The following is a 14379-nucleotide window of genomic DNA, read 5'->3' as shown; positions in this document are numbered from 1 at the left end:
TACTGTTATTTGGACACAGGCGGAGGGGAGAGGTAAGCCTGTGATCATTAGAAATGTAGTCATTATGATGTATTATCTGATGTCCTGCTGCCGTGTAGATGCTGTTCCATATTAGTAATATTAATGTGCAGTCGGTGACACTTTTGACTACCTCTCATTTAGGAGTTTCTGCTCAGTATTCCTTTCACACTACAAGATTTCAAACTGTAATAATCAAACACGCTCGTGTCAAAATGAAGGAGAGCCTCGAGTGGTAACGTTTAAATTACATCTGCAAACCTGTCCCACGTCAGGATTATTTGAGCAGATAATCGGTTCAGATCAGCCAAATCTGGATTCGATTGTCGGGAAGGAGCGAATTGGACCAAAAAATCAGCTTAATTATCCTGTAGTGTGGTACCAGCATAAATTAGAGGGAAAACAGACCATGGAGGGAAAGCTGTTTACGGTGGTTACTTGGACTGACAGTGTAAACAACCTCTTTTTGAAAGCTGGCTGGCAAAATGTCTGAAGGACATTTCCATTTAGAAAAAAAAAACAAAATACAGTTCCTAATTCATATTTTATTTCAACTTCTCTTTTTTCTGTTCTCCGTGACATTTTTTTTTTTTTATTTTTTTTATGTGCATCTGCAATGACTCATCTTGTAACCTTGTAAAATATGCTATATAATAATTAAGTATGCTGACATTTAAAAAAATTTAAAAAAGACTATTACCGACAGGACAGTTATTTTTTTATTTTTTTATTTACCTTGCTTACTTCTTAAAATGTGAAAGAGACACTCTTTTTTTCTTATGTACTTATATTGACGATCCTAATTTTCTGATGGTACTTTGTGTTTTAAGTGTAAACTCAGCCTTTACATTGAGCTTTTATTGGAGAATTTACAGTTTATTTTTCACTTTTTTTCCCTTATTGTAGCGATATTACATCACACAAAAGGATTAACAGGAATTGACAGTTGGTAATCGTACAGTAACATAGAGGGAGAGACAAAAAAAAAAAAAAATGTATTCTCGGCTGATCACCAAATTGGCCACAAGAGGGTGACGCGGAGCCAGACCAGGCAGAAGAAGACAATTTGAAGAGCGGCTGGTGCTAGATTGGATCAGCGGGAAGGATGCTCCGCTTGTAATTGAACAAACCAGTAACTATTTCTAATTCATAACTGCAAGTAGTTTGTGAGGATCAAATATTTCAGAACAAATCTTTGAGGCGACATCAAGATCAGTTAATAAGTCCTTTTGTGACTCGGCTACTGAGATGAGACCAAAATTCTTCAAAAAACTGTCTTTAGACCACGACTAAAGTAGAGCATCACGCATATATATCACGCATATATATATCAGTCTTTACAGAGAATGACTTAAACACAGACGGTAAGATTTCTAAAGACAATCCTACTCAGAGCACATTCACATTAATATTCATAATAGTTACACAACCACACTAGATGTTAAGTAAACTGTAAATTGTACCAAACAACACAGTCCATCATCACTCAACAAAAATGACCAAATAACTGTATAAATCAGCAGCTGGTGAACATTTCTCGTCCTGTTCTGTACAGGATGTATGGGCGGTATTTACGCTCCACTTCGAACACGCGTTAAAAGGCCGACTGTATTATTGTGACCCCGGGGTTGAGACTGTAGAATAGAGAGATGTCTCTGCTGCTGCTGATTGGCCGTCACCCAGAGCCCTGCCGATGACGAGGGCAGAGTCGCCACTTTTGTTTGCGTCGGGAGGTGCGTTTCCGTCCTTCTGGAAACTGACGCTGGCGTAGTGGAGCGGGTCCACCGGAGCGTTGACGGTGGCATAAACGGACGGTAGCGAGCTTGCCGGCTGGTTCTGCAGATTTATCTCTTCATACTGATTATCACCAATATTTCTCTGGAGAGAGGAAGGGCAGCGGCGTTATTGTACTCGTATGGAAACTAAACACGCGCACACACACACACACACGCGCACGCACACACACCTCGGTGGGATGTCCAGTGTTTGTGCTCTGCTCTGATGATCCACCTGCAGCACAACACGCTGAGACAAAGAGAGTTTTAATGAATACACACAACAGGTCAACATTTGCATTTGTTTGCATGTCTCTGTTTATCGTGCGCAAACAACTCTTTTCATTTCTTCGCCAAAACATATTTGAGTCGTCCGACAGCAATATCACTCCAGTGTTTCACAAACATATCAGCATAACTTCTATATTTCAGGAGTCACCGTTACTTTGACAGACAGATATTTTTCCCACCCAAAAAAAGGGAAGAATGCCAAAAAAAACTGACCATTTATATTTGTATTTGAGCATTATGTCTAATTTCCACCCCTCACCTGGAGGCCGTTTGTACAGAATTAGTACGATCACAACTGCCATCACCACTGCCAGACCCACCACAATACCAGCAATAAGGCCTGCAAACAAGAGACAGCAGGAGAAACAGCTAAAGCATGAACTTGAATTGTCTCTGGATTCATGCATAAAGCAGAGGACGTGTCAGTGTGTTTGTATAGTTGAGGGAGCCATGAACAGCAGCTGCTTGTCAGCAGACACTTACCTACGTTAGGTTTATTCGGGCTAGGTTCTCCATTACGTTCTTCGTCAGGTTCTCCATTACGTTCTTCGTCAGGTTCGCCATTACGTTCTTCGTTAGATTCTTCATTACGTTCTTCGTTAGAGTCTTCTTCGCTTAATTCCTGCTGTGATTCTTCTTTTCTCTTACGAAGTTTGGCGTCCGATTTCTTGGTTCTGACGTGTGTTTCAGCTGCGTGAGGATATAAAGCCAGAGCGTTACAGACAAAAGGCATAATTGAATATTACTGAATGCCAAAACCTTCTCTCTCTCTCTCTCTCACACACACAGGGACACACAGTTGATTTTAATATGGGAAGCTTGGCTCCCTCCATCCATCAGACGGTTTCACATTGTCTTTCTTTTCACTCCACTTTCTAGAGTCATTTTAAATCTTCTTTGCAATATTTTCATAGGTGGAAAAACTATTCAGATCCATAATTTAAGTAAAGGTAGTAACACAGAAGTGAAAAAAAACAAAACTCTTATTTAAGAACTAGCTTAATTAAATATGAAAAGTGAAAGCACTTGTGAAACTGTGATGTTCTATTGATACATTTATACATTTTATATTAGTAATGAACAAACAAGCGGCATTTTAAACCCATGATCCTAAGCTATTTATAGTCAACATTTTTGTCTGCAAAAGTCAATGCATTCATATTCTGTATTATATTACATATTCCCTACTGTATTACATATAAAGTACTTTTCACCATTCATTTAAATTACAGCAGACACATTTGTTGCTCCTCTGATGTATTTCTAACAAAGTAGCTCAAGGAGGTTTGCCCGTAGCGTTAAAATGCATCGTTACCGTGGTAACGAGTGTTGCCAAACCAAACAGGACTGAAACCTAAATTGCATGTCATCATCTCACAGAGAATATAAACAAACCTTTTTACTTGATAGTAAATAACAACCTGCAGAGCTGCATGTATTCATAAAAACCAGTACGGACTTTTTTGATGCACAGATACAAACTGAATATTTATTTACATCTGTGTTGTACAGCATCTGTGTACTCACCTACAGAAAGGTGTATTTTGGTGTATTGATCCCGCTGCTCTGTTCTACCAGAGCCACACCAGTACGTTCCAGAGTCGTCTCTGCCCAGGTTGGCGATGTGCACATTGAAGTACCTCAATCTTTTGTTATCTTTTATATCAAACTTGCCTTTAACTGCCCTCTCTGTTGTATGAATTAACTTCTTGCAGTCGAGAGGATTCTCCCCCTTACACAGGAATTTTCCGTTGTCCGCATTGGCGAGTGAATAATTACATGTAATAACTGCAGTCTTTGAGGCAGGATAAGTAAAGTGCATCGTTGTAACGTCATCCCAGTCTGAAAAAAGGAAACTCCAGATTTATACATTTACTTGTGTACAAACTGAATTATGTTGGGTTTTTTTTTCTTGAAATGTAGGTTGGTTTTTTTTGTTTTTTTTTAAACTTGTAGTATGTTGATTCGTTTTGAATGAGGACGATTAATACTCACTCAAAATATGGAGGTGGATCTCGGTTAAACAGGCAATGTAACTTTCATTGATTTTTTCCATGGCACACCAGTGTTTTCCAGCGTCCTCCCGGGTCAGTGTGGAAATGATCACAGTGTAGACTCCTCGCTGTTTATCGTCAGTCAGGGAAAACCTGCCTCGTTTTGTCTCATTTGAAGTGTCGGTCGATATCAGATCTGAGCAGTGAACGTTTCCAGAGTCTTTGCAGAACCTTTTGATTCTGCTTTTTTGTGTTCCGGGATACTTGCATTCAATGGTGAAAGAGCCTCCAACGTATCCGGTGTAGTTCACCGGTTTGTTGGTGCCTGCCACAGAGTTGGAGAACGTAAATTGGAGATATGTTTTGTCACCTGAAGAAGGAAAGGTTTGCAGACATCTAAAAACCTGTCCACACCCACACAGCTGTTCGCTGGATGACCACGCACACAGGTCCGTTTTTATTCATGATGGATGATGTTTTACTTTGCAAGTAAAAATCACTCATTCACAGCAGCAATGAAACAAACAAAAACCATGTTTTATTTGTTAAAAATGTCATGCTTAAAATATAGTACACCTGCTTCATCTGCTGTATGGGTGTGGTCTGATCAGTTCACATGTTTTCAAGTATTACTGTTACAGTTTAGTAAGTTATTAGTAACTTTTTTTTTTTTATAGCTGTCAGATGAATTTAAATGGAGTAAAAGTACATTAAAAGTATAAAGCAACAATTAAAACAAACCAGAAACACTCAAGTACATTTGACATTTCTATTGAAGTATGGCAGTTAGTTCCTTTTTTCATGATGACATCTAATATACTGGCGTGTCTGTGTGCGGTATTTTGCATGATGCTTTACATCCTCGGTGTACTTACAGTTATTGTTGACCGGTCTTTCTGTGTTCCCCGTGACACGGAAAAAACTGAAACTGGCTGTCGGCGAAAATGCAAGAAAGAAAATATTAAAGTTATTTGATCATAACGCGGTCAAAATATACGTCAACACAGGCAAACACCTTCACAACCCCACAGAAGAATAATACTACCTGTCATTAAGCAGCTGATGACTTTCAATGAAATCTTCATCGTCTCGGTCTGAAGCTTTTTACTGTTTTCTGCAGTTTTGATCCAAACTAAACCAAAATCTCGCCTCAATCCGTCGTCATGAGGGATCTCTACTCTGATCCTCTCTGCACAAATAAACACCTGTCAACTTCTCATTTCTAGAGCTGATATTGAAATATTTGCATGATGTTGTAAAAAGAGGATGCGGGTATTGTTACAATGAGAGTGAGAGAGACAGAGGCGGAAAAAGAGAAGAGAAAGAGGGCTGGAGAGTGAACGTGTTGACTCATTTTCAGGGTAATTATCCATTACGATCTCTTCAAACAAATTTAGTTTTACAATACAAAGCAACATCCTCAATCTCACTCTTATCTTGGGATCAAAATAATTATAATAGCTGCTATTTATATCCAGATGTCAGAAGTTCAAGTAATGTAACTATGGCGTGAGAAGATATTAATATATTCTGGCCAGAGTGAAGCATTCAAAACCTGCTGTAATGTAGCCTCAAACCTGCATGAACACATTTTTGTAGTTTCGCTCTGTGCGTATCTGTCATGCAGTTTCATTTAAGGTAAAAAAAAAAAAAAAAACTATTTTGTGTATTCTTATCCTAACAAGACATGAAGTCAATTTAGCTTTATTCCATTCACAGAACTTTTAAATGACTCAGAGGAGTGGTACAAAGAAGATGCACATTTTGACCTTGTCGACAAAAAATACAGATCGTAAAAATAATAGGGATAATTAATCTGTCCTCAGTACCTTCATCCATCACAGGTCTAGCACAGAAAGACAGACAACCATTCAAGCTCACATTTACACCTCTGGCCAATTCAGAAGCATCTATTAACCCACCGTGCATGTACCTGCATGTGTTTGGATTGTGGGAGGAGGCCGCAATGCATTTTTTTGTTCTTATGTCAAGCATTTGAACTTTGTTTTATGATATATGAATAAACTTGACAATTACAAAGACAAACCACAAGATGGAGGCATTACCATTGTTTATTTATTTATTTTTTTGAAAGAGTCAAATCTTGCTTTGATGCAGTCAAAAGTGCAAAAAGATTTTCGCTTTGGTTGTTTATCACGGGTTGTGTTCAAAGAGATTTTATTTAACCGTGAATTATGACTCAAAAAAGCAAATATTTTAAGCAGTCCGGGATATCAAATTATTTTTGCATGCGTTAGTTTCGCTCAGTACTCATGCTCGTTGGATAAGAGCTGAGAAAAATCATTTTACTTTGTAAATCTTATGTTTGTTTTATTTTTCCTGCTCTTCAAAAAGTCTAAATTCAATCTCAGGCTTTCATCCTTTAGAAGAAAGGTGATCGAAGCTCTGAGGTCAACCGTGGGTGAGTTAAGTTGAAGCTACTGGTGAGAAGTTTGTCCACTGTAACCTCTGTCGTTGCTCATATCCCTTTCTCAGTTTCTGTCACATACAGAAAGTCAGTTCCAGAAAATAAAACAACACATGGAGAGGAAAGGCTATATATGTATTGTCCAATGTCATTTTACAAAACAACAAAACAAAAAAAAAAAAAGGGCTGGATGTGACATTTCATTTTTTTCAGTTTGTTATCGACACATTGATTTAGATAATAAATCAGTATTGTTAAAATAAATAATTGTGAACATGCATTAAAAAAATTGCCCTTGGGGATTAATAAAGTATCTATCAGTATCTATCTATCAATGCTGTGCTTTGCATTACACGTACTCTACAGTGAAAGGCGATACTCAACCTGACACATCAGGACCATCAGCACTGGGCTTAGACGTTGCTGTAGACTGTTGATTCGTTGGTAGACGCACATTTTAGGGACAAATATGTAGCAGTGGCAGAAGGAAGTGGGACAGCACTGCAGTCTGTGTGTTTGTTGAAGCTAACACTGGAGTAAAAGAGGCCGTCTGGCTCGATCGGAGGCTTCGGTGAGCCGTCGGAGTAAACGTCCTCCGTGTGAGCTCCGCTGGTGTCTCCGTGCTGATTTGACAACGGGCAGAAGGCGCCGGTAACCCTGCTGTCTGTTTCTTGAGCCTCATTGGTGGATGAAGTGGTGATGTCACGGCATGCGTCTCGTTTCCGAACGTAGGGCGTTGCGTAGACCACCTCACTGTGCTTTCCTGCACAGAGAGCGATGACGCAATGACAAAGTTAAAAAATTTTGATGAAATCAGAACTACATCGTTTTTCTGTACTGTTGCTACATGTTGAGATGGTGCTTTTTTTTTGTTTTTTGTTTTTTGGTAGTTGCAGCAACAGCTCGATGTCACATTCACCCATCAATCCACCAGAGAATACACGTGACACTGACATGGTGTTATCCAGTGGACTAACAGGCGTATTACATGCTTTGGTGTGATATCAGGTTGCTTACAGATGCTCGCTAAGTTGCCGCAAAGGTGTTTCCAGTGCAGGTAGGTGATTGGTGAGATTGGTGAATGGTATCTCAAGGTCAGTTAAACTTTCCCGGGGTGTCGGAAATCTATTTTTGATGCGTGTGTGGGGCCAGTGGAGAAGTAGGCAAGCGTTTCTTGGCTTATGCACTTGGTGAGCAGTGGCTGGGCAGTCCAGTTTCTACAATAGATAAATGTGTGGTTTATTGTAGTGTTGGTTTGTTGCTACATGGTTGCTATGGCTCTATGAGCTGTTGCTAGGTTTTTTTTTAGAGGGGAAGTTTCTAACAGCTGCTAGAACACCGCAATCTGATTTGTAGGTAGGGGCTGGTTAAAGTATTCATGTCCAGGTGATGTTAGGTTTTTACAACGTTCTTATATGAGTTTGTTAGTTTCATACCAGGGGATGCGGTGATGCGTCTCTTTCGATGTTTGAAGAGTATTAGAAGAACTATCGCTAGAGCTAGAACAACCACGCCGAGACCTGCTCCGATATACACCAGCATCTCTGAAAAAGACGACCGTCAGTAATGATGCAACACTTAGTATTTTGCCTCGCGTACATATGCACACACACTCAGACAGTTTCTTACTGGTGGATGAAGAATTTGGATCGACTGCCCCATTTGAATCTGATGGTTGAAAGACGTTTTCAGGGTCGTTCGTGTTTTATGGAAGACAAAAAGAAAATTATATTGATTTTGTTCTTTGCTTTTTGGCTGTCATGTCCTGTTTTCTGCTCTGTTCCTGTCTCATTTTCTTCCTGTAATGACTGTTGAGACACTGTTGTGAAATGTCTGACCACACTGAGTAAAAATATAATAGAGGAAAGGACTTTATTTCTACTGGCAAGGATGAATTTCATCACTAAAGACAATCATGTACAGCGCTGAATCAACTCACCTGCTATGAGGAGGAATACTTCATTGTATGTGTCCAAACCAGTTCTCTCGATTCCGCACCAGTACATTCCCGAGTCCTCCTTTGTCAAATCAGAGATGGTCACGAAGAATGTGTTTCCTTTGTCTGTAATCCTGTATTTCCCCTTCTCCGTCTCCCTGCTAGTTATCAGGACGTCTTCATTTTTACATTCTCCCTTGCAGAAATATTTGACGTTGTAGAAAGCGTTGGAATGAGAGCATTCTATTCTGATCTTGTCTCCCTCCAGTCCTGTTACTGTCATGGCTTCAGTCTCAAATAATCCTGCACAAAACACACAAACAGCAACAAGTCAGATCTTTATTTGGTTTGCATCCGGAACTGTTTGATCCCAACTAGTTTTACTGTGCATTTTCTATAAACTCTTAAACTAACAAGATAAAAATATTCGGTTCTTTCAAGCAGCGGTTCCAAAAATGTTTAAGACCCTTTAACTTTCCGACCTCTGACATACTTTCCACGTCTATTCTGTTTTGATTGTCTCATTTGAATAATTACAGAGGCCTGAAGAGTCAAAACTTTGCCGTACTTTACAAGAAAATGTAAGATTTTAGAGAGGTCTGTAAAAAATAACCATAAATTTATGCAGTACATTTAGCATTTTTTTTAACTTGAAGGATTTTTTTCCAGGTGGGTATGACTGCTTTTAAGGTGCATTATACAACGTTCATTAGCGCTTACAGATTTGAAAAAAATTTCCTCTTAGCTTGCTTTAAGTGTTTTAAAAGTCAACTAAATTTACAGGAGAGACTCCAAAACAACAGAAAGCAGGAATTATTTGGAGTCAGGAGGCGCTGCAGAGCCCTTTAACAAAATCAGGAATGGGAATTAAATCATGTTAACCTCAAACTCAAAATCACAAAGACACCAAACACAGAGTTCCTCCTTCTGCGTTAGAGTCAAAAGGACAAATTCATTTATTTTAGTAAACTTACCTCTCAGAAGAAAGACCACAATGACCAGAGTCATCTCCATGCTTCTCATACAATTAGACCTTGTCACTTTCCTTGAATTTTTATTTTATTTTACCCTGATTTCAAGACTTTGTAATTCTCTCCATGTCAATTGCAAAGTCTGCTTCTGTCCTAAGTTCCTCTTTGTTCTTGCACTTCCTATCGCTGGCCAGTTCCCTCTTGCCTAATTCTCTCTCAAAAAAAAACACTTTGAACATGTGGTGAGCATCGAGAAGTCCCTCCCATCTGTCTCAGTAAATCTTCGAGAGGTTCTGGGCAATCAACACAGGAAACGCTGCACATATTATCACTTAGTTTATTTGGGGGGGGGAATATATCGCAAAGCAAAAGTGAGACTGGTTAAAATATGCAGTCTGCTCTCCGTAGCGGACTTTGTTAAATCTGACAGTTTGAGTTAAGATTTCTCCTCATTATCTCTTTTCAGTCCATTCTTCACTCCATTCAAAAGGCCACATGTTCCTTTAAAAATAACAAAACATGACCCAAAAAAAAATCACACTAACAACTAATGTATTTAAAGATCACAAACCTTTGAATCACTAAACTCCCTCAATAATCTACACACGGTAAAGGATATTTCCATCTTCTCAGCAATTATTCTTGAAGTCAGAGTTTCTGTCAGTTATCATAACTTCACACAAAATAGGCTCGCGTTGTAATTAGCCTAAAATGATTATCCTTTGTTAGTCATGTCAACAGTTGATATGCTCTTTACAAGGTTCGTGTTTCGAGTCGCCTTTTCTGTGAAGGTTGTGATAAACGTGCTCCTCCAACTGGCTGACATCCAGACGTTGATAATGACAGGTGTGTCCTGGTTCAGCCACGTCCACATAGTCGCCCACGCCGACAGACACGGTGGACACCCGATGCTTTGATGTGCAGCGGGAGAAGTCTTCCGGCGGCGGAGGTAAAGCTGAACAATCGGGACAGTTTGGATCCGAATAGCCGCAGCCAAGCTCAGGTTCAGGTCCTACACCGGCCATCATTGTCTCGTAGTCAGATGACGCCTGTTGTGAGGACACAATCCAGCTGAGTCAGCGATTATATTTTGTCAGTGTTTACCAGGCAACCCGGTACTCTAGGCTAATGACTCAGTGAGACTGTACTTCAGCACAGCATTTGTTTGGGCTAAATGTCTGCATGCTAACATGCTGATGTTAACACAGGTACAGTCAGGTGAACAAATAAGTACAACCCATGTCAATTTTTGGCTTTTTTTTTGTTTTGTTTTTTGTTTTTACATTTGAACAAACAAATATTTGAAGCCTAGAGATAGATGTGGTTTACTTAACCAACACCACAGTGTTTTTTTTGTTTTTGTTTTGTTTTTAAATCATTCACCCAACAAAAATATCAATAAATGTAAACCATAACACTTCCACCACCGTGCTTCACAGTGGGTCTGAGGTTCTTCTCCTGAAACGCTGTTGACCGTCTCTATATTTGCCTTTATCTTCAATGGCAAACTGCAGTTTTGCTCTAATGTTCTTTATAGACAACAAAAGGCTTTTACTTGGTTCAGTTACCATGTAAGTCAAATTTGTGAGATGTCTTTCTGACTGTAATCGCTTTCGCTTTGATCCTGTTTGATCAGATCCTGTTATGAAGTTTGGGTTTTTTTGAGACTTGTCTTTCCATCGAACCGTCAACTCTTGGGTTGAATTTGCTCGGGTGGTCAGCTCTGGACAAACTTGCAGTTGTTTGAAATATTCACACCTTGTTGATGATTTTCCTTATCATAAAATGATTTATTTCAAATAATCTGGAGATCTTTTTTAATTCCTTGCCAGACTCACAGAAATCCACAACTTTTTTCCTGTAGGACTTGGAGAGCTCTTTAGACCTTGGCACCATGGCAAAACACCCTCTAATAGCTAAGAGAACATCAGACCTTGAATGCCAGACATTTAGAAAAAATAGATTCAATCTGTCACTTTCTGAAGACGTTTTGATCTTTGACACCTGATTTCTAATGATTCTAATTTAATGGATTGAAAGGTGTGATAAATGTTGGTAGTCTTACTTTTCTGATGACTGAAATATTAGGGTTTTTTTTCACGCGGTTCGATGTACTCTAATATTTACCATGTTCACCATAGTGTTTCATGTTAGCATGTTAACACAAAGTAAAGCTGAGGATGATGGGAATGTCAATAGCTTTGCAGGTATTTAGTCAGAAATTGAGGTATTGGACAAATTCACATTTGGGCCAAATGGAGGCACAAGAGGAAAAATCAAAGGATCACCAAAGTTATTACAGTTCATCCTGAGAGGTACACGAACATTTCTACCAAATCTCATAATCGCATCGCATTTGTTTCTGAGAAATTTCAATCATTGTAACCCGACCAATATTGACATCCCTGGAGCCACATTGCTAGCATGGTTTAAAATTTCTATGTTGGACAAACCTCTCTGTTGTGACGTAGGTCTGATCTTCTCTGTTTCACAGCCCGAAGAAGACAGAGAGTAAAGAGACACACGAACAGCAGCGCTACCATGAACATCACAGCAGCCAGGAACAGCGAGAAGTGGAGCTCTGCGTGAGAAAGCAACAACCTCGGGTTTACCTGCTGGGCGACTCGCTGAACACGCAGAAAATAAGGAATGCTATTTATTCTCATGGAGACACACACACATACACACATATCACTCACTGTTCATTGCAGGGTCCATGGGAAAGGCCGGTATTACTGAAAAACGCAAATACAAAAACGCACCAAGTATTTATATAAACACAAATACAATGAACACACAGAGCCATAAAAGATACCTGATATAGATTTCATATATACAGTGTTGTCCAAACGTCTAAGACCGCATGTGAGAACACTTCTATTTTGCTTTAAGTTCGAATTTAATGAAAATGTCTCATGTCAAATGTTACCAGCCTAACTATTGGATTAAAAAAGTTGAATGTCAAAGTATAAGTATGAGCACAAGTATTTGTTTCCCTCCCTTTTGCTTTATTGGCACTTGAGCTGCTTGGACTCCACAAGTTTGTTCAAATCTGATGACTCGTGTTCTCCCAGCAGGATTTGACCACATTGCAAACACCTTCATGACCGTTAGCACTCTGTGGACTTATTTGGTTTTCAAGTAGTTCTTGCACATCTTTGAGGTGTTTTTGGGAAGAATTCTTCTTCCACAAAGATGCAAACCAGAAGGTGGAGCATGTCTCTGACGCTGAGTGCTTCTTCTCGTTCAGGGTGCAGTCGATTAGGTGTGGGTGTCGGACAAGTCTTTGGATGATGGGAGTCTAGCAAAATTCTGTGTCTGTAATGAAGCTGCTATTCTATCTCTAAGTGAACAAAGCTTGATGTATTGAAGTGTTGGTCTGCCCAATCCTGTTTTGCATAAAACTGACCGAGTGTCTGCAAAGTGTTTACCTTCTTCAAAACCTTCAGTCTCGCCCTGATTTGATACCAAGAAAGTCTTTCTTTGCCTTGAATAACAATTTGACCTGTGACACGTTCACTCTCCCGAGTGTCACCCGAACGCTTCTTCAGTGTAAAGGAAACGCCTCAAGGAAATCTGAGCTTTTGAACAAAGCTCAGATTTGTTCAAAAGCATAGAACGACCTTTGTTCAAAAGCTCAGATTTCCTTGAGGCGTTTCCTTTACACTGAAGAAGCGTTCAGGTGACACTCGGGAGAGTGAACGTGTCACAGGTCAAATTGTTATTCAAGGCAAAGAAAGACTTTATATATATATATATATATGTCTTTCCATAGGAATTGAAACTTCAGAAAAGCAGAACATGGACGGGAAAAGTAACATTACTTAGTTCTCATTTATAGAACGAGAGACCAGACGGTTTTTAAATCACTATTAAATAGTTTTCAATCGTGAAGTCATGTTACCGGACTCAACAATCCGAAAAGTTACAGTTGATCTTTAAACTTCATATATTTATTTTATTCTAAGGCAATAAGCTCTCACAAAAAAAGCAGATTTGATGATGTGTATCTGGTATAATTTGCATGATAGAAGACTATAAGCCGATGTGATCATGTGCTGTGCATTGACGTACTGTACCTTGGGAAACGCTCAGGTATCTGATACTGATCTGATCGAACGGGACGTCCACCCCGCATAAGTACGTCCCGCTGTCGTCTGGTTTCAGTTTATCCACCCTGACGGTGAAGACGGCTTCGGTGGTGTTGTCGAACAGAGACCAGCGTCCGTCTCTCGTCCACTGGTCGTGTTTGTCTGTCTTTACCAGGTGGCCGCAGGGCTCGTTATCGTCAACGAGGCAGAAGTACTTAGCATGGCTCTTCTGGTTGTCAGGATATTTGCACCTGAAGTCAAATCTCTGCCCCTCTACACCTTTAACGGTGATGTTGACACTGATCTGTGTCTGTGTGTTAGGTGTGTCAGGTGCTTTCATGTCCGTGTGTTTGAACCTATTCCTCTTTCATGCACAAGCCTCTCCGCCTATAACGCTTACCCTATGAAAGTGAAATTCTGGTGGTTCGTGCGACTTTAACAAGTGACTTTTGATTTGATCAACTTTTATTTGTCTACACGGTTTTCTGCATCCATCAAAGTCCTCTGAAATCTACCTGTGTGATTGCGTAACATTGATATCTGGTTCTGTTGTTATTACCAATCCATTGCAGCAGGAAACTGATTCGCTTTTCTTAAATAAACTAACTGTACACCAGCTGCCCGACCCGAAAACAGCAAACAGACACAGTCATTGACTAGCTGGTGAACATAGCTGTAACGCAGTCAGTGATGGACTTTAACTTTGCTGGGAGACCTAAAACAAAACTACCAATGCATGACTCTGTGTTGGCTGAATCTTTAAATAGGAAGCTGTCTGACAACACATCCATCACACAGCTTATTCTGCTGCCCTCAGGTCTTTAAACAAAACAGAAACAACAATGAATATTCGTATAAATCTTTTATAAAGTATG

General features: G+C 39.6%; 3 protein-coding genes across 4 annotated transcripts; all 3 read right to left on the bottom strand.

The window, feature by feature from the left end:
• Positions 1–1345: 1345 nt before the first annotated feature.
• On the bottom strand, positions 1346–4230 carry LOC138630315 (CMRF35-like molecule 8). The gene is made up of 6 exons (XM_069714563.1): positions 4080–4230; positions 3612–3926; positions 2568–2774; positions 2344–2424; positions 1985–2043; positions 1346–1896 (listed from the first exon to the last, which is right to left on the bottom strand). The coding sequence occupies exons 1-6, from the start codon at positions 4138–4140 to the stop codon at positions 1630–1632; spliced, it is 990 nt and encodes a 329-aa protein (XP_069570664.1). The 5' UTR covers positions 4141–4230; the 3' UTR covers positions 1346–1629.
• A 2617-nt stretch (positions 4231–6847) lies between these two features.
• On the bottom strand, positions 6848–9625 carry LOC138630316 (CMRF35-like molecule 7). Of its 2 annotated transcripts, XM_069714565.1 has the most exons (5): positions 9417–9624; positions 8446–8745; positions 8136–8174; positions 7943–8050; positions 6848–7269 (listed from the first exon to the last, which is right to left on the bottom strand). In XM_069714565.1, exons 1-5 carry the CDS (start codon positions 9463–9465, stop codon positions 6920–6922), a joined length of 846 nt encoding a protein of 281 aa, XP_069570666.1. In that variant the 5' UTR covers positions 9466–9624; the 3' UTR covers positions 6848–6919. The 2 variants fall into 2 exon arrangements, with proteins under 2 accessions (XP_069570666.1, XP_069570667.1); XM_069714566.1 differs by lacking the exons at positions 7943–8050; positions 8136–8174 and having other exon boundaries at positions 9417–9625.
• A 129-nt stretch (positions 9626–9754) lies between these two features.
• Positions 9755–13844, bottom strand: LOC138630327 (CMRF35-like molecule 1). Its single transcript, XM_069714588.1, has 4 exons — positions 13493–13844; positions 12113–12148; positions 11867–11994; positions 9755–10462 (listed from the first exon to the last, which is right to left on the bottom strand). Exons 1-4 carry the CDS (start codon positions 13842–13844, stop codon positions 10148–10150), a joined length of 831 nt encoding a protein of 276 aa, XP_069570689.1. The 3' UTR covers positions 9755–10147.
• Between the last annotated feature and the right edge of the window lie 535 nt (positions 13845–14379).

Source organism: Brachyistius frenatus, unplaced genomic scaffold, assembly GCF_029030835.1.
Source record: "Brachyistius frenatus isolate BFR_SWC_R1_liver_20210118 unplaced genomic scaffold, ASM2903083v1 Contig_132, whole genome shotgun sequence".
NCBI lineage: Eukaryota > Metazoa > Chordata > Actinopteri > Embiotocidae > Brachyistius > Brachyistius frenatus.
This window is presented reverse-complemented; position numbering and strand designations above follow the sequence as displayed.